The 27,353-nt window shown below is 42.6% G+C and overlaps 1 protein-coding gene and 1 long non-coding RNA gene across 2 annotated transcripts in view; one reads left to right on the forward strand and one right to left on the reverse strand.

Annotated features, from left to right (window-relative positions):
• AQP1 (aquaporin 1 (Colton blood group)) overlaps window positions 1–3,739 on the forward strand; it is a 35,639-nt gene extending 31,900 nt beyond the window's left edge. The window contains exons 4-5 of the mRNA XM_081970236.1: window positions 1,958–2,038; window positions 3,562–3,739. Of these exons, the coding sequence (XP_081826362.1) occupies window positions 1,958–2,038; window positions 3,562–3,735 (255 nt within the window). The 3' untranslated portion in view covers window positions 3,736–3,739. The remainder of the gene's footprint in view (window positions 1–1,957; window positions 2,039–3,561) is intronic.
• Window positions 3,740–3,794: 55 nt separating this feature from the next.
• On the reverse strand, window positions 3,795–7,474 carry LOC309401184. The gene is made up of 2 exons (XR_014176766.1): window positions 4,758–7,474; window positions 3,795–4,640 (listed from the first exon to the last, which is right to left on the reverse strand). It is a non-coding gene; the product is annotated as an uncharacterized lncRNA (long non-coding RNA).
• Window positions 7,475–27,353: the final 19,879 nt, after the last annotated feature.

The following is a 27,353-nucleotide window of genomic DNA, read 5'->3' on the forward strand; positions in this document are numbered from 1 at the left end:
CAATTGGTCCCAAGTCACCCAGCGGGCTTTCATGTCTACAAGACAAGACAGTAAGTATAAACATGGGCATTTGGTCGACACACAAACCTCACTTATCACAGCCCTTCACAATGTTTTCCAAAGAAGAAGGAAGATATTGACATGTCCTCAAATTGGAAAGCAAATCAGTGCATAGAATAACGGAATAGCAGAGTTGGAAGGGACCTCGCAGGTCTTCTAGTCCAACCCCCTGCCTAGGCAGGAAACCCTATACCGTTTCAGACAAATGGCTATCCAACATCTTCTTAAAGGCTTCCAGTGTTGGGGCATTCACAACTTCTGGAGGCAACTTCTGTTCCACTGATTAATTGTTCCAACTGTCAGGAAATTTCTCCTTAGTTCTAGGTTGCTTCTCTCCTTAATTAGTTTCCACCCATTGCTTCTTTTTCCTGCCTTCTGGTGCTTTGGAGAATAGTTTGACTCCCTCTTCTTTCTGGCAACCCCTGAGATATTGGAACACTGGTATCATGTCTCCCCTAGTCCTTCTTTTCATTAAACTAAACCAGTTCCTGCAACCGTTCTTCATATGTTTTAGTCTCCAGTCCTCTAATCATCTTTGTTGCTCTTCTCTGCACTCTTCCTAGAGTCTCCACATATTTTTCACATCTTGGCGACCAAAACTGGATGCAAAAATTCCCAACGAGGTCTTATCAAGCCAAACTATCCTTGGAATTGCGCAGCCATCTAGTTACATCCTAGAGCTCACTGTAACAGCATTGCCATTAAGAGTTGTTAACTTAATTTTGCGAAGTTTCTTTTTCGGTAACACTGTATTGCTAACTAGGGCATACAAAACCTTTGCCAGACCAGTTCTCAGATACAGCTTGTCTGTCTGGAATCCTCACCGTTTAACAGACATTATTATTTATTTATTTGATTTGATTTGATTTCTAGACCGCCCCCTCTCCCCGGAGGGACTCGGGGCGGTGTACAGGTACCAAATTAAAACCATACAAACAGTAATAAATATAATTAAAATCGGATTAAACTTTAGAACCCTGTACAAATTTATAAAAATTAAAAACTTAGCCTTAAGACCAACCCGTGAAGTTTAAAAATACAGACTGGGGTGGGAGAGCTGGAATTAGGCCAGGCTGGCTAGATTAAACAGGTGGGTTTTGAGCTTCTGGCGGAAGGAGCGGAGGTCCGTGGTTGTTCTTTATAACAATTATAACAATTGAGCGAGTCCAGAGGTATTTCACGAGGAGGGTACTCTACTTCTCTGCTCACAATAGAATCCCTTATGCCACCAGGCTTGAAATTTTGGGATTGGACAACCTATAACTAAGCCGCTTACAGTCTGGCCTAGGCATAGTACACAAAACTGTCTGCTACAAAGCCCTATCTGTCGACGACTTCTTCAGCTTCAACCGCAATAACACACAGGCAAACAATAGATACAAACACAAGGTTAACCGCTCCAAATTCAATTGCGGAAAATACGACTTCAGCAACAGAGTGGTCAACGCCTGGAATGCTCTACCTGACTCCGTTGTTACTTCCTCAAACCCCCACAGCTTCAACCTTAAACTGCCTACCGTGGACCTCACCCCATTCCTAAGAGGTCCGTAAAGGAGGCGTGCATAAGTGCACCAGGGTGCCTTCCGTCCCCGTCTTACTATCCACATTTTCTCGTACTCATTTCTTATGTATATACGTATACCTGCTTATATGCTTATACGTTATACTCCTACTTACATTTCTTTTCCCACACATGCCTGGCAAACCAAATAAATAAATAAAATAAAAACAAACCATCAACTCTGTCCTGAACTGCCCGTGATATTTAAAACCTGGAAACTCAGCTCTCCTGCATCGAATGGAAGCCCCTAAACAATTCTTGCTGAAATGACTTACTTTGGCCTCCAGGCACGACTCTCTCTCTCTAACCGAATCTCCCTCTCTTTGCTTCTCACAGATTGATTACACCGGTTGCGGCATCAACCCAGCACGCTCTTTCGGATCTGCTTTGGTGACCACTAACTTTGCCGACCACTGGGTAGGTTTCCCATCAGAATCCCAAGCCGGACATGGGCCTGGCAGAAGGGCTAAACTGAGAATCCCGCGGTGGGAGAGAAGAGTTTCATGAAAATCACATTTAAGCTGCTAGGTATCACTTCGGGATAAAACTGGGGTGGGGGGGGTGGCAAAAACGAATGATGAGCAGAAGAAAATGCAGAGGGAAGCCGCTTAAAAGCAGAAGGAAGGGGCTTTGGAGGGGCTTCCCCTTCAAATGTTTTGGGGTGATGGTTTCCAGCAATGGTTTACACACACACACACACACACACACACACACACACACCACATATGTGCACACAACAACCACTGCTGGCAACCATCATCCGAAAAGGCTCTGCTGTCTCTCTGCAGAGATAGGGGACATCTCGGCTGCCGAACGCTGAACTTCGATCGGAGGACCGTGGTGCAGTGGTCGTAAGTGCGAGAACCAGTCCTCAGTCCCTTATTCCAGCACCATTGTGACTTTGAAAGGTTGCTAAAGGAACGGTTATAAGCTGAGGACTATCAGTGTAGTCATTTTGCAAGTTTCCTAATGGTTTTCTTGCAGACATTTCGTGACTCGGCTAGGTAACGTCATCAGTGCTTGGAGGGAGGAGGAGGAGGAAGAAACTGTGACATCCTTGGTGCCCTCTGAGCTTGCTTCTTTTCTTGAAGATGTTTCGTGACCCAACTAGGTAACATTATCAGTGCTAGAAGCTACAATCCCACTCCCTTCTAGGACTGATGATGTTACCTAGTTGGGTCATGAAACTCCTGCAAGAAACCCCACAAACTCAGAGAGAACCAGCAACCCTACAATCCTCCTCCTTCCCCTCCTCCTTCCCCTCCTCCTTCTCTTCCTCCTTCTCTTCTTCCTCCCCCTCCTCCTTGTAACCCCTTCCCTTCTAGCATTGATGATGTTACTTAGTTGGGTCACAAAACTCCTGCAAAAAAACCCCCAAGCTCAGAGAGCACTAAGGACACCACAGTTCAACCTCAAGCTCCAAATATTCTCTTGCACCATTTGGGGTAGAGAGTAGAATAGAATAAAAGAGTTGGAAGGGACCTTGGAGGTCTTCTAGTCCAACCCCCTGCCTAGGCAGGAAACCCTATACCGTTTCAGACAGATGGCTATCCAACATCTTCTTAAAGGCTTCCAGTGTTGGGACATTCACAACTTCTGGAGGCAATTTCTGTTCCACTGATTAATTGTTCTCACTGTCAAGAAGTTTCTCCTCAGTTCTAAGTTGCTTCTCTCCTTGATTAGTTTCCACCCATTGCTTCTTGTTCTACCCTCAGGTGCCTTGGAGAATAGCTTGACTCCCTCTTCTTTGTGGCAACCCCTGAGATATCGGAACACTGCTCACAAGTGCTCACTTACTATTTTCTTCCCAGTTTTAAAGACTATCCAACACACATTGAGGGAACACACAGGGCAGTGATGGATTGATGGCTGGGCATTCTGCCAACCTGGGGAGTGGCCACAGCTGTATTGTTCAGTGGTCTCTTTGTGTTGAATTTCAGGTCTTCTGGGTTGGGCCCTTTTTGGGGGGTGCCATAGCAGCTCTCATCTACGACTTCATCCTGGCACCCCGAAGCAGCGAGATCAGAGAGCGCATAAAAATCTGGACCACCGGCAATGTGGAAGAATATGAACTGGACGCCGACGACTCGCGAGTAGAGATGAAACCAAAATAAAGGGAAGAGGGATCTCGGAAAACAAAAGCACTCATTTCTGAAAATGTGCTCTCTCTCTCTTTTTACACCTGAATCTGTTTGATCAGTATTATAGACTCTTTCTAAAACAACCTGCCATTTTTTCAAATGTTTTTTTTTTTTTTTGGTAAGCCACAATGATTTTCCTTCTTTCCTCTGTTTTTATTTTTTTTCCTCCCCAAATTTCTAAACTGGGGTGGGGGTTGGGGAGCATTTTGGGAGAATTGAAGGGAGATGTTTCTGGAGGCTGGTATTTTTGTTCTGGAGCCAAAGGGATAGGTGCCTTTGAAACAAAAACAAAAACAAAAAAAGAGATTATTTTTGTATTATTTCAGCCTAGGAAGAGTTTGCCTGCAGCAGGGAATAAATATGGAAATATATCATCCAAAGAGAGAGAAAAAGATCTTAGTCTAAGACCCAGTTTTTAGAAGTGGGAAAGTCAATGGAAGAAAATAAATTTGGTAGAGTTGTGTACAATGACAATAAAGATTACACTTAGTTAGAGAATCTGGGCCATTTGGAAATATTAGGAAAATAAACATTTCCCCCCATTGGTAGAGTAGAACACACACACACACACACCTCTCTACTTTTGTGTAGATATGTTTTTATTCTATGCCCTCAAATGAGCGTTGACTCATAATAGCGATATTATAGAGCTGTGCTCCTCACCTTCCCCAACTGTAAGCTGGGTGGACTTCAACTCCCAGAATTCCCCAGCTGAGAGTTGAAGAGGTCAAAGCACGCGGATGAGGGAATTCTGGGAGTTGAAGTCCACTCATCTTAAAGTCACCAAATTTGACAAAGACGGACATACAATAGGTAGGCCTTCCCCAGGATGATGGCATAGATACCACTCCTAGAATCACTGAATGTTAGAGGAGACCCTAGGATCATCTAGTCCAGGGGTGTCCAAACTTGGCAACTTTAAGACTTGTGGACTTCAACTCCCAGAATTCTGGGAGTTGAAGTCCACAAGTCTTAAAGTTGCCAAGTTTGGACACCCCTGATCTAGTCTAACCCACTGCCCAATGCAGGAAGCGCTACTATGGAATTCCAGACAGATGTCTTTTCCTGTCGAAGAACCTCTAGGTATCCAATCACCACCCAAGGCATCCTATTTGATTGTTGATGACCTCTTATCTTTAGAAGGTCTCTTGCCATGGGGGAGACCTCAACTGACGTCATCGGGACCAACTAACTAATCAGATTCCTTAAGGCAACGAAGAACAGTCCTTCCCCTTTCAGAAGCAGGTTCAGCTTCACTGGTATCAGCTTCTGGAAACAGGGGCCCTAGAATATCAAATATTGTAACACAATAACAAAATACAGAACAGAAAAGGACCTTGGAGGTCTTCTAGTCCAACCCCCTGCCTAGACAGGAAACCCTATACCATTTCAGACAAATGGATATCCAACATATTCTTAAAGACTTCCAGTGATGGAGCTTTCACAACTTCTGTTCCACTGATTAATTGTTCTCACTGTCAGGAAATTCCTCCTTAGTTTTAGGTTGCTTCTCTCCTGGATTAGTTTCCACCCATTGCTTCTTGTCCTGACTTCTGGAGCTTTGGATGATAGTTTGACCCCTTCTTCTTTGGGGCAGCCCCTCAAATATTGGAAGACTGCTATCATGTCTCCCCTGGTTCTTCTTTTTATTACATTAGACATATCCGGTTCCTGCAACCGTTCTTCATATGTTTTATCATCCCTGTATCTAGCTCATTCATGACCACTTATAGATTATATTCCCACCAGGCCCTAAATAGGGTCCCTTGGCTAATAACCAGTTCTTGCTTAGCGTGTACATATCTGTGGGCCACTTAGCATGTTGTCCAAGCCGTGGAAGAAAAAATGTACTTTGATAATGAAGCTACACATATGATGAGACTACCGCCATACCTTACTGTAAGATTACCTCTTCTCTAAAGTGTGGTGACATCCATATGTTTATTTCCTAACTTTATTTTCTACGGATGCCAACTGTCACCCTGAAACTGTGACAATTTCACAGTTGCATTGCTAGTGAACCTAAAGTGCATTGATTGATTGCTGCATATCTTCCAGACACGTTCCAAAAAAGTTCCAAGTAAAAAAAAAAAAAAAAAACCTGGAATATCTGAATGCATTGCTTATTTCCCCCACTCCCCCACTCCATAGGAAACGGTGGCTGATTTTAAAATATATTGCTTGATTACAACTCGGCACAAGTTGGGCATATCGATCTGGGAGATCAAACTGAATTAAAGTTTGGGTTTGATCCTCCCACAAGTGGGGTACCCAGCTTAACTGAACGTAAGGGAGATTCTGAATCGTTGCAAATTTTTGCATACAAGTAATCCGCGCCTTAAAACTTTTCACTTAGTGATTGTTTGAAGTTGCAACAGCTCTGAAAAATGGGACTTACGACTGTTTTTCACACTTATGACCGTTGCAGCATCCCTTGGTCACGTGATTAAAATTCCGACACTTGGCAACTGACTCATATTTATGACGGTTGCAGTGTCCAAGGGATTCCCCTTTTGCAACCAGTAAATTCAGCGGGGAAGCGAGATTCATTTAGCAACCATATTAGCTTACCAACCACAGGGATTCACTTAAAAATGGTGGCAAGAAAAATAAAAATGGGAGGAAATTCACTTAACAGCTCCCTCGCTTAGCAACTGAAATTTTAGGCTCAATTGTGGTTGTAAGTCGAGGACTACTTGTATTATGTAAGATTGAACTATGTTAGGACAAGCCAAACTTTATGTAAATCTTCTCAGATATGTTCCTAATTGTGATCTACCATTATTTTTGTTGCATATAAAAAAAAACCTGTCAAAACAAGTCATGTTTACATCTCGTGAATATATATACAACATTTGTAACCGATACCTGGGATTCATTGTGTACAGGAAAGGAAATATACGGCTTAAAATGCAAACGAAGAGTTGAAGTTTTAAAATGCGATCCGTTCATTTTATATCTCTGCTCCCCTCTAGACATAATTGTTTGGTGAAATATTTTCAGTCTTTATTGTTTTAATGATTTAACGATTGGGAAATGCTTGGTATCTTGGTGGTATCTGCTAAGGCAAAAAAACCCACAAGAGATTTATTTCCTAATTTACAGGCAGTCCTTGAGTTACGACAATTGTGACTGGAATTTCTGTGGCTAAGCAAGACTGTTGCTAAGCAAGCCACCCCTGATTTTCTGACTTTTTATGCCCTGATTGATAAGTGAATCACCATGGTTGCTTTGCATCTCAGAAAACAGCTGGGAAGGTCACAAATGCTTATCACAATGCAACTGTTATAAATACATCCCAGTTGTCCGAATTTAGACCACGTGACAGTCGTAAGTGTGAGGATTGGTTATAAGTCATTTTTTTCCCAGCACCATTCCTTGGTGCTTCATTTAGAAACTGGGAATATTAGAATTTTAGTTCTGAATCGGTGATAAAGTTCAAGCTCAAAGAATGAGTGATAAGGTCCTTGACTTACAACACCTACTGACCGTTTGAAATTGCAACAATGAAAAAAGTGACTTAATGCCATTTTATGCACTTAAGTCCATTGTGGCATCTCCAAGATTACGTGATCAAAATTCAGATGCTTCACAACTCAAACTTATGACGGTTGCAGTATCCTAGGGTCATGTGACCCACTTTTGCGACCTTCTGACCAGCAAAGTCTATGGGGAAGTCAGTTTCACTTAACAACAGTGTTACTAATTTAATAAATGCATGATTCACATAATGACTGTGGCAAGAAAGGTTTTTAAATGGGGCAAAATTCACTTAAGTTTCTCACTTAGCAACAGTAATGTTGGGCTCAATTGTAAAAAACACGACCACCAAAACTGACAGGGTAAGTATATAAATAGAGAGCAAACTTTCACTCCCTCCTAGCACTGATGATGTTCCCTAGTTGGGTCCTGAAATATCTGCAAGAAAACTACTAAGCTCAGAGAGTATCAAGGACCCCACAGTCCTCCTCCTCCTCCTCCGCTAGCACTGATGATGTTCCCTAGTTGGGTCCTGAAATGTCTGCAAGAAAACCACCAAGCTTAGAGAGCACCAAGGATCCCACAACCATCCTTCCCCTCCTCTCCTTCCTCCTCCTCCCTTCTAACACTGATGATGTTACCTAGTTGGGTTATGAAACATTGGCAAGAAGACAACCAAGCTCAGAGAGCACCAAGGACCCCACATTTCTCTTTCCCCCTCCTCTCAAATCCCCCTCTCTTGTAGCACTGATGATGTTACCTAGTTGGGTCATGAAATGTCTGCAAGAATACAACCAAGCTTAGAGAGCACCAAGGACCCCTCCAACCTCTCCCTCCTCCTCCTCCCTTCTAGCACTGATGATGTTCCCTAGTTGGGTCATGAAACATCTGCAAGAAAACCACCAAACCTAGAGAATATCAAGGACCCCACAATCCTCCCCCTCCCCGTCTCCCCTACCCTGCTGATGTTCCCTAGTTGGGTCATAAAATGTCTGTAATAAACCAATCAAGTTCAGAAAGCAACTCAGTCCTCCTCCTCCTCCTCCTCCCTCCTCCTCCCTCCCCCTCCTCCTAGCACTGATGATGTTCCCTAGTTGGGTCATGAAACTTCTGCAAGAAAACCACCAAGCTCAGAGAGCACCCAGGATAAACCTATGGCATCTTCTCCCCATCATAGGTTCAGGGTTAGATTTCAGACCCTCCCAAATTTCCCTGGAAATGTCCTCTATTTCCTATTTCCTTGGAAATATCGGAGTCTGCTTTTAAAGAGCCAGGAGCAATCAATTTTTTTTCCATTTTCCTGGAAGCCCCATGCAATTACTTGGCTAGTCCTTCCAGGAAATATTGAAAAGAAGCTGTAATTGCTGCAACCTCTTTCACGGGGAACTGAGGAGAATACGGCCTCTCCGCTAACTAGCGGCCTCAACTCAATTTCCATCTCCTCTTCCTCATTATTGCTGCTATTATTATTAGGGAGAAATGTACTTCTTCTACCCACTGTTCCACCAAGAATCTTGTAAAAAGGAGAGGCCCAAATTTGCTTCCAGCACAATAATTCTGGATGGACCACATTTTAAAACCTATCAATGCTAAACCTCCCCCAATTTTTACGCTAGGGTTAAATTTGGGGCTTCACATCCACCGAGCCTGGGAAAAAGAGGCAGACAGGCCTTCCCCCAAACACAGTTCATTCATTCTGAGCCAGACGGTGTGTGTGTCTGTGTGCGTGTGCATATGTTGACATAACATATCTAATAAAGTCTGGCATGCATTTACTATGGTTGCAGCATCCTGGGTCCTGTGATGGCCGTTTGCAACCTTCCCAATAACCTTTCATGAAACAACGTCAACGGGGAAAGCCAGATTTCATTTTCTTTTTAAAGTTTTTTTTAATTTTTTATTCTCTTATATACAATTATAGGTATACATTCATTATTATTCTTGTTTACATTTGTCATTCGTATACATTTATTATTCCATTTAAAAGGTTATAATATACAATAATACAATAAATACAATAGTAGAGTTGGAAGGGACCTTGGAGGTCTTCTGGTCCAACTCCCTGCCTATTACAATTGGGGTTGCTTTATTTATCATCCCATCCACCTGTTTTAACACCACCTTATTTTCCCTTTCTTTTCTCCCTCCCTCCCTCTCTTCCTCCTCTTCTTCCCTTACCTCTCCCCTACTCCTACTCTCCCTCTTCCCCTTCCTACCTTCTTTCCTTCTCTTTCTCTCCCTTCCACCCTCCTCTCTTTACCTTTTTCTTCCTTCCCTCCTTCTTCCTCTCGTCCTCTCTCCCTTTCTTTTTGTTATAGGTGTCTCTTTCAAATCTCAGTTTATGATTTCTTGGGATGGTATTTCTGCAAACCCAAATATAGTTTAGTGTCATTTCTTATTCCCTTTCCCTTCGCTGATCTATCCTAATTATTTTTCCCCTTTATATCTCTCTCTTGAATATATACTTGTATATTTAGTACTTTCTTTTTTGTTTTTCCCCCTCTTCCCACCCTTTCCCATTTAATAGTGTATCGTCTGGGTTCTGTATCTTCATCTTACTTTCTTTTCTAGATTCCTTTCTCTAGCCAGTCATAAAATCTTCCCCATGTCTTGAAGTACTCCGATTCCTCTTCATCATTTATTTTCAAAGTCAACCTGTTCATCTCTGCACAGTCTAATATTTTTTTAAAATTATCTCTTCATCTGTTGGTAACCTAGCCTGATTTCTTTAACGACCTCATGATTCACTTAACAACTGCAGTGCTTTGCTTAACAGGTGTGGCAAAAAAGGTGTAAAATTGGGCAGGACTCTGCCTTGCACAACATTGGGAACTGTGGTCCCAGGACTACCTGTACATTGATAGATATCGATAGATTTGGTAGCGAGAGAGAGAGAGATTAGATCAGAGGTGGCTTGCTCCCGGTTTGGCCTGGATCAGCTGAACCGGTAGTAGTGGCGGCAGGAGGCTCCGCCCACCCGCCCAGATGCTTCTGTGCATGCGCAGAAGTGTCTCCCGCGTGAGAGAGAGCGTGTGAGCGAACCAGTAGTAGAAAATTTGGAAACCCACCACTGGACAAGATAGAGGCAGAAGTGAGTTCCTACCAGTTTGGACCGATTCGGACGAACCGGTAGTAACTTGGCGGCATGGGTCGTTGGAACCGGTAGCAACCCAGGCCGGCCAAGCCCCCGAACCGGTTCTCTCGGTAGCGCCATCTTGCTTTTGCCTTCTGTGCACCTGCAGAGCAATTTTTGTTGCACTGCACATGGGCACATGGGGCGCATCCTTGAGTGAATCGACAGTAGCAGCAGCTGGAACCCAACCCTGGATAGTGAGACAGACAGACAGACAGAGACAGACATAGATGATGGATACATAGAAGATACATAGATAACTGGTAGAGATAGATAAAAGGAGAGAGAGAGACAGAGACAGAGAGATAGACAGAGATATACATAAGTAAGGATAAAGATAATGATAGATAGATAGCTTGATGGTAGATGATAATGATAGATCTAGATAGAGATATTATACAGTACTGTCTGTCTGTCTGTGTGTGTGTTTGTGTGTGTTGTATTTGTGCTGATAAATAAATAAAGGGAGACTAGTATAGATCTATTTCAAGCTATTTAGCTCTCATCAGCTAGCCATACCCTTACTGGGATTTGAACCTGGGCTGTATTACATATTAGGCAGGAGTCTTAGCCACTAAACCACAAGCTCTCCTCTCCTATTTAGCTGATGAGAGCTAAATAGCTTGAAATAGATCTATACTAGTCTCTCTTTATTTATTTATCAGCACAAATACAACACAAATATAAAAAGGCAACATTAAAAATAAAAATATGGTTTTCTGCCTGGATGGTTTTCTGTAATGAGCTGAAGGACAGAAAGGGGGAGTAGTGAGCTCCCTCCCATATTTGGGCATACCAGGGGTTGTAACACAAATACATACATACATACATACATACATACATACATACATACATAGAGACGCCATGAGAGAGAAACACACAAAGACACACAAACTGAGTGCTTTATGAGAAAAGCTACAGTCCCCACCCAGAGGCCCTCAAAGCAACAAACCCTAAAAAAATTATCGTAAGTTATTTACACCTCCCCACCGTAACATCATTGTTGCCTTTGTGCCTTCCGTTGTTGTTTGAAGTAAGAAGAGACAAAACGTATTCACCATTTTGGTTAGATTGGGTAATGGAAAGGGACAGACAGGCTTAACGGTTAAAACAGCTCTTTATTAAGTACAACAAGTGAGAACAATCCAGGGAAGGTTGAGTCTGACAGCAGCCCTTTTATAGGGAGATGTCAGACCCTTCGACCAGTAGGAGTAAACCTCTGTCCCCGCCGGAACGGAGGACCTTGGTGGAAACCACTGAAGTTAGAGCAAGTATCTAACAGTTTTGTTGTTGTTTTAATTTCCACCCAAGCCTTTGTCATAACTGCAGAAGTTTGCAGGAGGAAAAATTCTGCAGCAGCTGAGAGAGAAATGGGTTTTTCCTCTCCTAGAAGATTGTACAAATCTTCTGCAAATCTCGTAGGGTACTCCAGAAAAAAAAAAACCCCTTCAAAGGTTTGCGCTGTGTGAAGATGCTCAGCTGGATTTATTTTCGGTTAGCAGCTCAAGGTAGACGTTGCTATCTTTACTTTTTGAAATCAATTGGGGATTCTCAGCCATCCAGGTCACATTTGTCCCAAAGGTGTTTTTTTTTTTTTTTCAAGAGGCAACTGGGCTTTTTTTGTTTTTCTTTGAAGACGTTTCGCTTCTGATCCAAGAAGCTTCTTCAGCTCTGACTGGATGGTGGGGAAGGGAAGGATTGACACTCCTTGCAGACAGCTGGACATTTGCATCCTTTTAGGCCACTTGGAGGTTTGTCTGTGTCTTCGGGGTCACCTGAGTGGTGCAAATGGGTGTGGAGACTTGTTGGAACTGCGGAAAGGACTGTGTTGTAGAGAGGAGACAGGGGATCTCGTATCCCTCCCCCTCTGTTGAGACAGGGCTGCTCAATTTTGATACCAGGTGGCCTCTTGGATCCCTCTTTCAAATCAGCGCCCCTCTCTGTCAACAGTGAGTTTCACTTTTTGTTACCACCAGTTCTCCATGCTCACGTCCGCTTCACAGGCACACATGGCCCTTCCATGCTCACACGCGCGGCTTTCACGCATGCACCTGGCCTCAAAAATGTGCCTAAATATGATGGCATAGAGCCTGGAAGGATGAGCGGATGGGTGGGTCCAGTGGTGAGATTCAAATTTTTTTACTACTGGTTTTGTGTAGTGGCTTAGTGGGCCATTCCCACCCCACTCCAGGGGAAAGAATACTGCAAAATCTCTATTCCCTTCCCACTCCAGGGGAAGGACGCTGCAAAATCCTCATTCCCACCCAACTCCAGGGGAAGGATACTGCAACATCCCCATTCCCTCTCCACTCCAAGGGGAAGGATACTGCAAAATCTCCATTCCCTCCCCACTCCAGGGGAAGGACGCTGCAAAATCCTCATTCCCTCCCCACTCAAGGGGGAAGTATACTGCAAAATCCTCATTCCCTCCCCACTCAAGGGGGAAGGATACTGCAAAATCTCCATTCCCTCCCCACTCCAAGGGGAAGGACGCTGCAAAATCCTCATTCCCTCCCCACTCAAGGGGGAAGTATACTGCAAAATCCTCATTCCCTCCCCACTCAAGGGGGAAGGATACTGCAAAATCTCCATTCCCTCCCCACTCCAGGGGAAGGACGCTGCAAAATCCTCATTCCCTCCCCACTCAAGGGGGAAGTATACTGCAAAATCCTCATTCCCTCCCCACTCCAGGGGAAGGATTTTGCAAAATCCCCATTCCCTCCCCACTCCAGGGGAAGGATACTGTAAAATCCCCATTCCCTCCCTACTCCAGGGGAAGGATTTTGCAAAATCTCCATTCCCTCCCCACTCCAGGGGAAGGATACTGTAAAATCCCCATTCCCTCCCCACTCCAGGGGAAGGATTTTGCAAAATCTCCATTCCCTCCCCACTCCAGGGGAAGGATTTTGCAAAATCTCCATTCCCTCCCCACTCCAGGGGAAGGATTTTGCAAAATCTCCATTCCCTCCCCACTCCAGGGGAAGGATACTGCAAAATCTCCATTCCCTCCCCACTCCAAGGGGAAGGTTACTGCAAAATCTCCATTCCCTCCCCACTCCAGGGGAAGGATTTTGCAAAATCTCCATTCCCTCCCCACTCCAGGGGAAGGATTTTGCAAAATCTCCATTCCCTCCCCACTCCAGGGGAAGGATTTTGCAAAATCTCCATTCCCTCCCCACTCCAGGGGAAGGATACTGCAAAATCTCCATTCCCTCCCCACTCCAAGGGGAAGGTTACTGCAAAATCTCCATTCCCTCCCCACTCCAGGGGGAAGGTTACTGCAAAATCTCCATTCTCTCCCAATCAGCTGGGAATCGGAAGGCAGCAAATAGATGGGGGCGGGACCAGTCAGAGTTGGTGTTTACCGTTTCTCTGAATACTCAAAATTTCCGCTCTCGGCTCTCCAAAACTGGTCAGAACGTGCTGAATACCACCTCTGGACACAGGGCTGGCTTTCTGCCGGCATTATTGCCGATTCTCTATGTGCACGATTTTGCATGTGCGCTCGGCGCGCACCCGCAGTGGCTTGTAAATAGACCTGCGATGTGCAGAACATTTTAAAAAATCCCAAGAAATGTTGCGGCGAGCAGGGAACCAGTTCAGGGGTGTGGCAAGCCTGCCGTCTCTACTGGTTCAGTGACCCAGTTGCCATTTCCACTACCAGTTCGACCGAATCCACCTCTGCCTGGGCGGGGCCACCCGCGATGTCCACTACCAGTGAGGGTGAACCGGTGTGAAGTGGCTGAACACCACCTCTGCTCTTTGTCCAAAATGTGGACTTTATCTTTCACTTTGCCAAAACAGTGGCCTTTTTTCTTTCAAATGCAGAAGGGCTGCTGAATCTTTTTCCTGGTGGGTTTGTTCTCCTCAGTTTTCCCCACCATCCAGTCAGAGCTGAAGAAGCTTCTTGGATGAGAAGTGAAATATCTTCAAAGAAAAAAACCAAGAAAAACCCACTTGCCTCTTGAAAAAGCACCTTTGGGGATTACTTTTCGAAGCTTTACATTTCCAAGGAGCTCCTCAAATAATAAGGGGATTTAGAGGCTTAAGATATGTTTGCTCTCTCATAAATCTTTCTTGTTGGCAGAAAATTGTGGCTAAATGTCTGCCTCTCAGTGTAAACCTCGACTTACGACCATAATTGAGCTCCAAATTTCTGTTGCGAAGTGAGACAGTGAGTTTTGCCCCTCTTTACGGCCTTAATTGCCACAGTCGTTAAGCGAATCCTTGCAGTTGTTAAGTTAGTAGCACAGTTGTGAAGTGAATCTGGTTTCCTCCAGAGCTTGCCTGCAAGAAGGTCGCAAAACGGATCACATGACCCCAGGATGCAGCGACAGTCATAAAGTCATCACATGACCATGTGGATGCTAAAATGGTCATAAGTGTGGAAAACGCTCCTAAGTCACTTTTTTCAGTGAACTACCTGTATTTTAGCTCGCCTACCAGAAATTGTTTAAGTTAAATGTGAAGGTTCCTCTCGCACATATGTGCTAGTCGTCATTGACTCTAGGGGGCGCTGCTCATCTCTGTTTCAAAGCCAAAGAGCCAGCGCTGTCCGAAGACGTCTCCTTGGTCATGTGGCCAGCATGACTGAACACCGAAGGCGCACTGAACGCTGTTACCTTCCCACCAAAGGTGGTTCCTATTTTTCTATTTGCATTTTTTGCGTGCTTTTGAACTGCTAGATTGGCAGAAGCTGGGACAAGTCACGGGAGCTCACTCCGTTACGCAGCGCTAGGGATTCGAACCACCGAACTGCTGACCTTTTGATCAACAAGCTTAGCGTCTTAGACGCTGCGTCCCAGAGAAATTGTCTAGTGACCATTAAAATCAGGATAAAATTTTAATCCTTCATTTCCCTTGTTGGAAATTGATTTGCAAAAAACCCAGCAATGAGGCAGGTATATTTTTAAAAAAAGGAACAGGACTTTGATTGTTGGTGCCATCTTGACTTTTTTGCCCAACCTGGAATCCCCTTGGTGACCATGTTGAATGAAACCGATCTCCCCTATATAAACAGGCATTCATTTGCTTCCCGGCCACAAATTTTAGTGTGACATTGAAAATCAAAGTCAATTTTAATTCATCCACTCTGATTTTTGGATCTAAAGATGGCCCATGCAAATTGGGGGTTTTCTCCCCCTGATAATTCTACATGAACAGCATGAATGAAATATCATTATTATTGAAATGGGGCCTCATGCCACATTCAAGGCATGAGCAAACTTGCAAGTGGTGTAAGAATTTCTAGGAGGAAAAATTGATTTACAAATTGGTGAGAATTCAAATTATCTCACCTTCCTAGCCAGATTCAATTACACACTTAGTAACTCTCCATCTGCTGCTTTCTGGGGCCAATCAAATGCTAAGATCCTAACAGGTAGAAAGCCCCAAGGAAAATCTTCAACCAAGGAGATTTTAGTGTGAGGAGGATTTGAGCCCCAATCTGGAGGAATAAATGAATAAATTAAGATGGTGGGAAAGGGTCATATATATTTAGCATGGTTTTAATCAGGCAGTGTTGAGTCAAGTATTTTTTCACAATGTGAACTTTTTAAAATATTCAATGTTTCTCAATGTCCTAAAGATTCCCGTGCTGGAATAAACTGCCTATCAATGTTTTAAGACAGCAAATTTTGCTTCTCACAAAACATTCTCTAATGGAAGTTGTTCTTCAAAATGTTAACGATGACTTTTTCTGCCATCTTCCTGGACTGGGCTGAAATTTGTCCAAAGGTACAAGGGGAAGGAGGAGGGGGGAAAGAGGGAGGGAGGAAGGAAGGAAAAAGAAGGGAGGGAAGGGATGGAGGAAAAAGGATAGGAAAGGGATGGGGAAGAAGAGAGGAGGGAGGAAGAGAGGGAAGGAAGGAAGGAAGAGAGGAAATGGGGGAGGGGGGAGAGAATCAGGGAGAAAGGCGGGGGAATGAAGGAAGGAAAGAAGGAGGGAAGAAGGGAGGAAGGAGGGAAGGAAGCAAAGAAGGAGGGTGGGAGGGAGGAAGAAGGATAGGGAAGGGATGGGGAAGAAGAGAGGAGGGAGGAAGAGAGGGAAGGAAGGAAGGAAGAGAGGAAAGGGGGGAGGGAGGAGAGAATCAGGGGGAAAGGAGGGGAGGGAAGGAAGCAAAAAAGGAGGGTGGGAGGGAGGAAGAAGGATAGGGAAGGGATGGGGAAATAGATGGAAAGAAAGAAAAAGAAGAGAGGAGGGAAAGAGAGGAAGGAAGGGAAGAAGGAAAAGGAGAAAGGGAGGGAAAGAGGAAAGAAAGGAAGGAAAAAGGAGTGAGGAAAGAGGGAGGGAGGGAAGGAGAAGGATAGGGAAGGGATGGGGGAAATGGAAGGGAGGAAAGACAGCAGGGAGAGGGAGGGAGGGAAGGAAGGAAGACAGAGGGATAGGGAAAGGATGGGGAAATGAAAGGAAGGAAAGAAAAAAGGGTGAGGGGGGAGAGAAGAAGGAAGGAAAGAAGGAAGGGGGAAGGGAAGAGGGAGAAGAAATATCTCGGTTTGTTCTGTGCTGGGTTCAGATGAGCTCCCAAGTCAAATCGCTTGAAAGGGGGTTGGGTTTATTGGACAATGTTACAGGGAGTATATAGCTATCCAAAGTCGACACGAGTTGAAGGTAATATATAGGTGGAAGTTTGTTGTTTGCTTGTGAGGTTTGTGGACGTGTCTGATGTGTGTTTGCCTCAGGAAACGGAGAGGTTCCAGTGTCTGTATGTGTGAAATGCAGTTTTCTCACCCTGCAGGGTATGGTTGCCTCGTATGTCCATGTGTTGAATTTTGGGTGTTGAGAGCTTCCCTTGGAGAGTTTGTGTCGGTAAAGGATTTTGTTATTTTCAGCAGATTTTCTTTAGGTAGGATTAAATTGCCAGTATTTGCCAATTGTGTAACAGGAGACACACTTGGCTGGTTTCAGCCCATGTGTCAATATATGCAGAAAGACTTTAAGCTTATGTTGTGTTATCGGTTGTGGGTTCAGTCACACTCAGAGGAGCTCCACATTTGTCACAGGGGTGGAAAGCTCGGACGGGCATTTCCATCAAGGAAGGAAGGAAAGGAGGGAGTGAGGTGAAACAAGGGGAAAGAAGGAAAGAGAAAGATGAAAGAAAGGAGAGAAGGAAGTAAAGAAAGAGAGAAGTAAAGAAAGGGAAAGGAAGGGAAGGGAAGGAGAAAGAGAGAAGGGAGAGAGGGAGGGAGGAAGAAAGGAAAGACAAGAGGGAAGGAAAAGAGAGAAGGAAAGGGAAGGAATGAAAGAGATAGAAGAACAGAATGGTGGGAGGGCAATAAAAGGGGAAGCCAAGAGAGAGAAGGGAAGGAGGGAAGAAAGAAGGGAGGGAGGGAGGGAGGAAGAGAGCAAAAATGGAGAGAGAAAGAAGAAGGGGGAAGAGGGAAGAAAAGAGAGAGCGAAGGAAGGAAGACTGGAGGAACAAAAGAAATGGAAGACAAGAAGAGTGGGAGGAAGAAAGGAAGAAGGAGAGGGAAGGAGGATGGAGAGATGGAAGGAAAGAAGGAGAGAGAAGGGGAGGAAAGAGAGAGAGTGAAAGAAAGGCTGAAGAAACAAAAGAGATTAAAGACAAGAAGGATGCGAGGGAGGGAGAAAGAAAGGTGAGAGAAGGAGGGAGGGAGGGAGGAAGGAAGGAAGGAAAATGAAGGGAGGGACAATTTAGTCTCTTTTTCCTTGGGTATAAACGAAAATCTAGAAATCTGCTCCAATTCTAAAAATCATCCAGATCTACTTCCCCAAAAGAGATACATCTAAAGTAGGCCTATGCATGGAGCAACTGATCCTTCAGAATTACCACTCATTTGTAGAAAAAATAAAAGGTTGAACACCTGCCTCCAAACAGCCCAATAAAACATTGCCATATACAGGAAGTCCTCGACTTATGGCCACAATTGACCCCAAAATGTATGTTGCTAAGCAAGACATCTGTTAAGCAAGTTTTGCCCCATTTTACGACCTTTTTGCCACAGTTGCTAAGTGAATCACTGCAGTTCTTAAGCTAGTAACATGGTTGTTAAGTGATTCTGAACTCCCCATTGACTTTGCCTGTCAGAAGGTCTCAGATCACGTGACTCTAGAACACTGCGACTGTTATAAATATGAGTCAGTTGCCAAGCGTCCAAATCCTGATCACATGACGTGACCACGGGGGATGCTGCAACGGTTGTAAGTCTGAAAAATGGCAACATGTCGCTTTTTTTCAGTGACATAATTTTGAATGGTCACTAAGTGTCATAAATCACATTCGCCAATGAGGTGCTGCAGCAGGTTGTAAAATTCTGCACCTCATAAACCTGCTGTAGTAGTCTGAGATCCAACTCTAGCCGAAGGTATACGTGGAATTCTCTCTCCCCTTTCCTCCAATGTAAACTTGATAACAGACATGGAAATGCTTTACAAGCTGACATTCAGCTCCTCTCACTTCCTGAAGGCGATTTGTGCGAAACAAAAACAATTTGAGTACAGGAAGAGAATTTAGGGATGTGTTCCCCACCCATCCAGGGGACTACCTGTATTTGAATGTGAAATTTGTTGGGCATTTTGGGGGTTCCACTCCTATTTTCTTCTGCCCATCAGAGTGTCAGGGTTCCAAGTGACTCCCCCAACGAAAGAAGACTCCAAGGCTTGAGTTTCCTCAAAGTTCTACTTTATTAGAGATGGTCAAATTGGCACATCTGGGAAAACTTTCAAGTTTTCCCAGCACCCAAATGTCCGTCACATGGTCCAACCAGACACGGTCACAACTGGAGATGTCTCCCAGTCACGCCACTCCAGATGCAGGGGAAAGTGTCCTTGACTCTCTGAGAAAGGAATGTTATTCAGGCTATGTATCTCCCATACTCCATATGATCCCCACTCCCGTTTTCCCACAGCAGAAAACATGGCAGGCCTGAAGGCTCAAACATAAAAGATGGCTTCCAGGCCTCACACAGAGCCTGTCAATCTTGGCTCTATCCGTGGCTTCCCTCCTGTGATGAGGCCACTTTCTGTGACTGTCTCAGAAGCAAGCACTTGTGAGGAGAGAGGTAGCTGACGTCGCGACGACACAAAGTGCGATCTTGAAGCTCCAGGATTACAGTCAATACTTTTGCCACTGGATGGTCCATTTGGACCTAAACCATCCCGAAGAGATGGTGATAGGGAAGAGTACGTCCTGCTGATCTCAGGGACACCACAAAGTCCCTGATTGATCTAGGAGAATCTCTTTTTGCCAGCGACAGAAGTGCAGCCATTGAAGCTGCTGAAGTTGGGACAGCTCCGGAATGGGAGGAAAACGGAAAGAGAAAATGTGTCCATCTGGTGAGAAAATCCTTTTGTTATAAAAGAGTCTACCCCACAAAATTAAAGCTAAATTAAATTTGAAAACAGAAGAGTGTAAGGGGCAAAATTAAGCCACATTAAACAGTTTGTTATCTTTTTTTTCTCTTTTACGGATGGAACTTTTGCAAATGTTTCCTATACCTTAAATTGAATGGATTGGTTTTTCTTCTTCCACTTTTTATAGTTTTTCTTTTACCTATGGATTAAAATCTTTTTCTTTATTTTTATAATGCTGGATTGGATGGTCTTTTTTTTTTTGCTCCACTTAGAATTTTTGTTTTCTTTAAGCCTGGAATATAAAGAAGATATAAAAGGAATACAAAGAGGGCTGTAATAACAGAGGGAAAAGAAAGTAACACTGCCACTTGGAGGCTGGAGGCTTGAGTCTTGGAAATATTGTCCTTTCTTTTTTCTCTTTGATCATTTGACTTTGTATTTCAAGGTTCTTCAGCTTGTTTACAGAGAGTGATACTTTTTTAAAAATAATAATACTTTATTTACAGTCACAGACCAAAACACGACCACTACAAAAGAGACACAGCAGCCAGTCACCAAAAGCTCAACTAAGGGAGGTTACAGCTCTCTCCTCTAATGGTCACAGCTCTCAAGAAAAACCTGGATCACCTGAGAGGTGATTTATGAGGAGACATCCCCAAGGCAATGCACAAACAAATCACAGCCATCAGGTCCAGAAGGGACGATTTCAGGAAGAGACAGTAACCTAGATCTGTCCGCACTATACATAGGGCAAAATAGAAGGACATGCTCCACTGTCTCAACCTCGGCTCTGTCACAAGGGCACAGCCGCTCGTTAATCGGGAGCTTCTTGAAACGACCATCCAGAAGTGCTAAGGGCAAGACATTGAAGCGAGCTAGGGAAAAAGCTCTTCTGTTCTTGGGAATGGTTAGGGTATAAAAATAGGAAGCCATCCTCAGTCCATAGTTATTAACTTGGTTGAGAGTCAGGGGGGAGCAAGTTTTATTGGCTCTGGCTCATAGATATTGTAAATCAATGTCCACAAGCAGTTGGACTATCCTAAATTGGGCATCCTTGAGGTCGTAGTTTCCCAAGGCATCCTCCGTGAAACCTAGTAGATGAAGTTTCTTCAGCAGCTCTTTCTCCCAGTGAGAAATATGGGAGTCCGTGAACACCAGGGAGAGGTAGCTGCCAGGAACTGCCAGAAAGAGCACCCGAAACCACCATTTAAAGGTGTTTATCCATGCCAGACATTCCACCGATCGAATGCCCAGTTCCAGATACATCGGGGCAAAACCAACACAAGGGGGAAGACCCAGAACTTTTCTAAGAAAAGCAGCCTGGGTTCTTTCAATGCAATTCTTGAAGCCCCGTATCCATATGGGAATGCCGTAAAGAGTTTGGGCCAGCGTTTTGGCTTTGTAAATACGTAAAGCAGAAGGAGTGATGTGAGGAGAGCATGGGTTGTTTATACAGGTGCTCTTCGGGAACATCATTGGCAGCTGGAGTGGAATGAAAACAAAGCCTTGTCTTGAAAGATTATAAGTGAACTTGCTTTAAACCTAATGAAAAGTTTTGAATGCCAGAGTCGCAGTGTTTACAAGTTGGCAGAATGGCGTAACATGAAAAAGAAACCTTAACATTGCAAAAGATTATGTTTGAAATTCAAAAATTATTAGAAGTAACAGAGAAAATTGAGAAGAGATTGTAGATCATAGATTCTAGAACAGTAAAATTTGATGGAAAAATTGAGGAGGTTCATCAAATGAAGAAAGTGGAGGTCAGAGCTCTAAAAGAAGAGGGGAAAAATAAACAAAGAGATAAGAAAATTGTTGATACCGACAGTGAACTGAGCGTGGTTGGAAATGGAAAGAGTGGAATATGGAAAGGGGAGAAAGATGGACTGGAGCCTTACCCCAGATTTCAAGATATAGAAGAAGAAAAGAGAGAAGAATTGATGGAACTAACGAGAGAAATCTTGCCAGAAGGACTAGTGATAACCAAAGATAAGCTGATTGAAGAAGCAGATGGAGGCCTTCGAGCTTATACAAGATATGCAACAAGCAACACGTTGCAAAGAGAAGTCCACACAAAATTTACTAAGGAAATAACCAGAATACTAATGCCACAAATGGCAAGAGACATAAGACTGCACTATTACTGGAAAGACACAGGTTGATATATGAAAGCTTATTATAAAAATTAAGTCAAATTTAGTTAAATTTAGAAGATTAGAAAAAAAATGAAATGATAATGGATATAGTTAAATAAATGATTGATAATGATAATAATGTATATATATGTATTGGTTTGATAAGAGGAAATTTGATATAAATTGCAAATGGTGACTACGAAAGGAGGTTTAGAAACTCTATTATTAAAAATAATGATTTTTTTATATAGAACATGTTGTAAAGATGTAATGTTACTGGATGATATTGGGAAGAGCTAATGGAATGCCATTATCTGGAATATGTTAGATAAAAGGACGTAAAAACAATTACAGTCAAATGAAGGTTGAGGTATGATGACAGTAATATATATATATATCATTATTTATCAGTACAAATAAAAACATATATATATATAAATATTTGATGTAAAATATATGATTTGACATGATTTGTAGGTGACAACTGTGGAAGGGATGCACGGAAGCTTTTGTAACCAATCAACACACTTTCTGCAATTTGCAATGGAAGATGGTTTTGTGGGGTTTTTTGTGTTTTGTCTGTTTGTGTTTATTCGAAAATAAAAAATAAAAAATAAAAAAAGAAGCAAGCACTTCTCTCACATACAAAAAAGAGGAAATCACAGCCATTAAATATTGCCTTTTTCCTTCTCTTCCTGAATCTCAGGAAGAGAAGTGAGTCATGAAAAGCCATCGTGAGCTGCCCATTTTTAGCTTAATTTCAGGGTTTCTCCCTTCACTGAGTCAATGTGGTTACTCGGGAGAGGATAAAGCCTTTTGTAGAGATGCTTAAGAAAATGTCTGTGGAAACAGACAAGCAAAATAAGACCTTGAGTAAGAGCAGAGTAAGAGAGTAATAATCTTTGTTGTCCCTTTTCTGGCTACACAATGGCATACGTTAGAATGAAATTTGGATGCCCACAGAGATAATAAATGCTTGAGGAACTGACGTTCTTGTTCTTTTAGAGACAAAAGTGCTCAAGATTTAAAGCAAAGAAGTAAAGGGTTCCTTTGAAAAGTAATGTTGCATCCTGTTTTGGTTGCCATGATATTAAAAAGATGTGGAGAGTCTAGAAAGAGTGCAGAGAAGAGCAACAAAGAGGATTAGGGGGCTGGAGGCTGAAACATTTAAAGAACGGTTGCTGGAATTGGATATGCCTAGTTTAATGAAAAGAAGGACTGGGGGAGACATGATAGCAGTGTTCCAATATCTCAGGGGTCAAAGAAGACCCCTCAAAGAAGAGGGAGTCAAACTATTCTCTTGTTCTATACTCAGGTGCCTTGGAGAATAGTTTGACTCCCTCTTCTTTGGGGCATCCCCTGTAATATTGGAACACTGCTATCATGTCTCCCTTAGTCCTTCTTTCTATTAAACTAGACATACCCAGTTCCTGCAACCGTTCTTCATTTGTTTTAGAGCTTATGCACCAAAGACAAATTCCTTGTGTGTCTAATCACACTTGGTCTATAAAGAATTCTATTCTATTCTATTCTATTCTATTCTATTCTATTCTATTCTATTCTATTCCATTCCATTCCATTCCATTATTCTGTTCAAATCCTTATTCTAATTCCATTCTGTTCTATTCGATTCTGTTCTATTCCTTATTCTAATTCTGTTCTGTTCTGTTCTATTCCTCATTCGAATTCTATTCTATTCTATTCCATTACATTCCATATTTTCTATTCTATTCTATTCCATTCTATTCTATTCCATTCCATTACTCCATTCTGTTCTAATCCTTATTTTAATTCCATTCTGTTCTGTTCTATTCCATTCTATTCTATTCCATTCCATTCCATTCCTTATTCGAATTCTATTCCATTCCATTCCATTCCATTCCATATTTTCTATTCTATTCCATTCTATTCTATTCCATTCCATTATTCTATTCTAATCCTTATTTTAATTCCATTCTGTTCTGTTCTATTCCTTATTCGAATTCTATTCTATTCTATTCCATTCCATTCCTTTCCTTTCCTTTTCTTTCCATTCCATTCCTTTCCTTTCCATTCCATATATTCTATTCTATTCTATTCTATTCTATTCCATTCCATTCCATTCCTTTCCTTTCCTTTCCTTTCCATTCCATTCCATTCCTTTTCTTTCCATTCCTTTCCTTTCCATTCCATTCCTTTCCTTTCCATTCCATTCCATTCCATTCCATTCCATTCCATTCTATTCTATTCTATTCCATATTTTCTATTCTACTCTATTCTATTCTATTCCATTCCATTCCATTCTATTCCATATTTTCTATTCTATTCTATTCTATTCTATTCTATTCCATTCTATTCCATTCCATTCCATATTTTCTATTCTATTCTATTCTATTCTATTCTATTCTATTCCATTCCATTCCATTCTATTCCATTCCATTCCATATTTTCTATTCTATTCCATTCCATTCCATTCCTTTCCATTCCATTCCATATTTTCTATTCTATTCTATTCCATTCCATTCCTTTCCTTTCCATTCCATTCCATTCCATTCCATATTTTCTATTCTATTCCATTCCATTCTATTCCATTCCATATTTTCTGTTCTATTCTATTCCATTCCATTCCTTTCCTTTCCTTTCCATTCCATTTCATTCCTTTTCTTTCCATTCCTTTCCATTCCATTCCATTCCATTCCATATTTTCTATTCTATTCTATTCTATTCTATTCTATTCTATTCTATTCTATTCTATTCCATTCCATTACTCCCTTCTGTTCTAATCCTTATTTTAATTCCATTCTGTTCTGTTCTATTCCTTATTCGAATTCCTCCTGGATACCCGGCTGTCCATGGATGACCATGTGACAGCCGTGGCAAGGGGGGCGTTCCACCAGGTTCGCCTGGTGCGCCAATTGCGCCCCCTATTGGACCGGGATGCCTTACGCACAGTCACTCATGCGCTGGTGACGTCTCGCCTCGACTACTGCAATGCTCTCTACATGGGGCTTCCCTTGAGATGCACTCGGAGACTTCAGTTGGTCCAGAATGCGGCCGCGCAGGTGATTATGGGGAGTACAAGGTACTCCCATGTAACACCTCTCCTGCGCGAGCTGCACTGGCTTCCTGTGGTCTACCGGGTGCGTTTCAAGGTTTTGATAACGATCTTCAAAGCGCTCCATGGCTCAGGACCTAGTTACCTGCGGGATCGTATCTTGCCCCATACATCCCTACGACCAATTCGCTCACACAGAGAGGGACTTCTCCAGGTGCCGTCCACCAGACAATGTTGGGGGGCGACGCCTAGGAGCAGAGCCTTCTCTGTGATGGGACCAGCCCTGTGGAATGACCTCCCCCCTGATATCAGGACCACCTCTGACCTCCGCTCCTTCCGCGTAAAGCTTAAGACCCACCTCTTCCAAGTAGCTGGCCTGACTCAACCATAGTTTTATCATATCGCTCCTGACGGGTTTTTTAATTGTGTATTTTGTATTGTAATTGAGGGATTTTAAATTGAAATTTTAATGCTATTTTATTCATTTGTTTACCTCCTCCTTGCACATGCATATGTATATGTTTATGTATTGTTATATTTGTATATTTTTATGTGTTTTAATTGTACGCCGCCCCGAGTCCTTCTGGAGAGGTTGCGGCTAATCAAATCAAATTTGATTTGAATTTGATTTGATTTGATTCTATTCTATTCCATTCCATTCCATTCCTTATTCGAATTCTATTCCATTCCATTCCATTCCATATTTTCTATTCTATTCCATTCTATTCCATTCCATTCCATTACTCCATTCTGTTCTAATCCTTATTTTAATTCCATTCTGTTCTGTTCTATTCCTTATTCGAATTCTATTCTATTCTATTCCATTCCATTCCTTTCCATTCCATTCCTTTCCTTTCCATTCCATATATTCTATTCTATTCTACTCTATTCTATTCTATTCTATTCTATTCTATTCTATTCTATTCCATTCCATTCCATTCCTTTCCTTTCCTTTCCTTTCCTTTCCATTCCATTCCATTCCATTCCATTCCATTCCTTTCCTTTCCATTCCATTCCATTCCATTCCATTCTATTCTATTCCATATTTTCTATTCCATATTTTCTATTCTACTCTATTCTATTCCATTCCATTCTATTCCATATTTTCTATTCTATTCTATTCTATTCCATTCCATTCCATTCCATATTTTCTATTCTATTCTATTCCATTCCATTCTATTCAATTCCATTCCATATTTTCTATTCTATTCCATTCCTTTCCATTCCATTCCATATTTTCTATTCTATTCCATTCCATTCCATTCTATTCCATTCCATTCCATATTTTCTATTCTATTCCATTCCATTCTATTCCATTCCATATTTTCTGTTCTATTCTATTCCATTCCATTCCATTCCTTTCCTTTCCATTCCATTTCATTCCTTTTCTTTCCATTCCTTTCCATTCCATTCCATTCCTTTCCTTTCTTTTCCATTCCATTCCTTTCCATTCCATTCCATATTTTCTATTCTATTCTATTCCATTCCATTCCATATTTTCTATTCTATTCCATTCTATTCCATTCCATTCCATATTTTCTATTCTATTCCATTCCATTCCATTCCGTTCCATTCCATATTTTCTATTCTATTCCATTCCATTCCATTCCATTCCTTTCCATTCCGTTCTATTCCATCCACCTGATCATCTTTGTTGCTCTTTTCTGCAATCATCATCATCTTCATCTTCATCACGGCAATTACAACCACAGCTAATGAACTAAGCCGCCTTGTTTGGGTTCATAGAATTTCATCCGCCCAGATCTCGTGTTGGGGATCGTCTGCATTGCGCATGAATTTATGCAACCGGTAAGCAGGCAGGTCTTCCACCCATCCATATGGAGCTGAGGAGCATGAATAACTAAACTGGCTTATTTATAAACCCGGAGGGACATTTTTGCATAAACGCTAGCCCTCGGTGGGAACAGCTTGGCTCCTGGCCTCCACTCCGCTAGAAAACAAATGTGGTACAAATGTCGTCGTTGGCAAAACACAGAGGGACCCGTGTGTGTTTTCAGAGCGGAGAAATTTGGAAATAGGCCCACAGCTGCTAAACAGGTCATTTGAATCACGCTCATGTTTGGCAGAGAGAAATACCTGCCCAGGTTCAGCCGCCGCATGCAAAACAGCTCCTTAATGGAACAACAGAAGGTCAGCCGTTGGAATGGACCTTGGAGGTCTTCCAGTCCAACCCCCTGCCTAGGCAGGAAGCCCAACACCACTTCAGACAAATGGTTATCCAACATCTTCTTCAAAACTTCCAGTGTTGGAGCATTCACAACTTCTGGTGGCAAGTTGTTCCACTGGTTAATTGTTCTCACTGTCAGGAAATTTCTCCTTAGTTCCAGGTTGCTTCTCTCCTTGATTAGTTTCCACCCATTGCTTCTTCTCCTGCCCTTGGTTGCCTTGGAGAATAGCTTGGCTCCCTCTTCTTTGGGGCAGCCCCTGAGATATTGGAACACTGCTATCATGTCTCCCCTAGTCCTTCTTTCCCCCCAT

This window comes from Natrix helvetica (genome assembly GCF_964273705.1).
Source record: "Natrix helvetica genome assembly, chromosome: Z".
In the NCBI taxonomy this organism is placed as follows: domain Eukaryota; kingdom Metazoa; phylum Chordata; class Lepidosauria; order Squamata; family Natricidae; genus Natrix; species Natrix helvetica.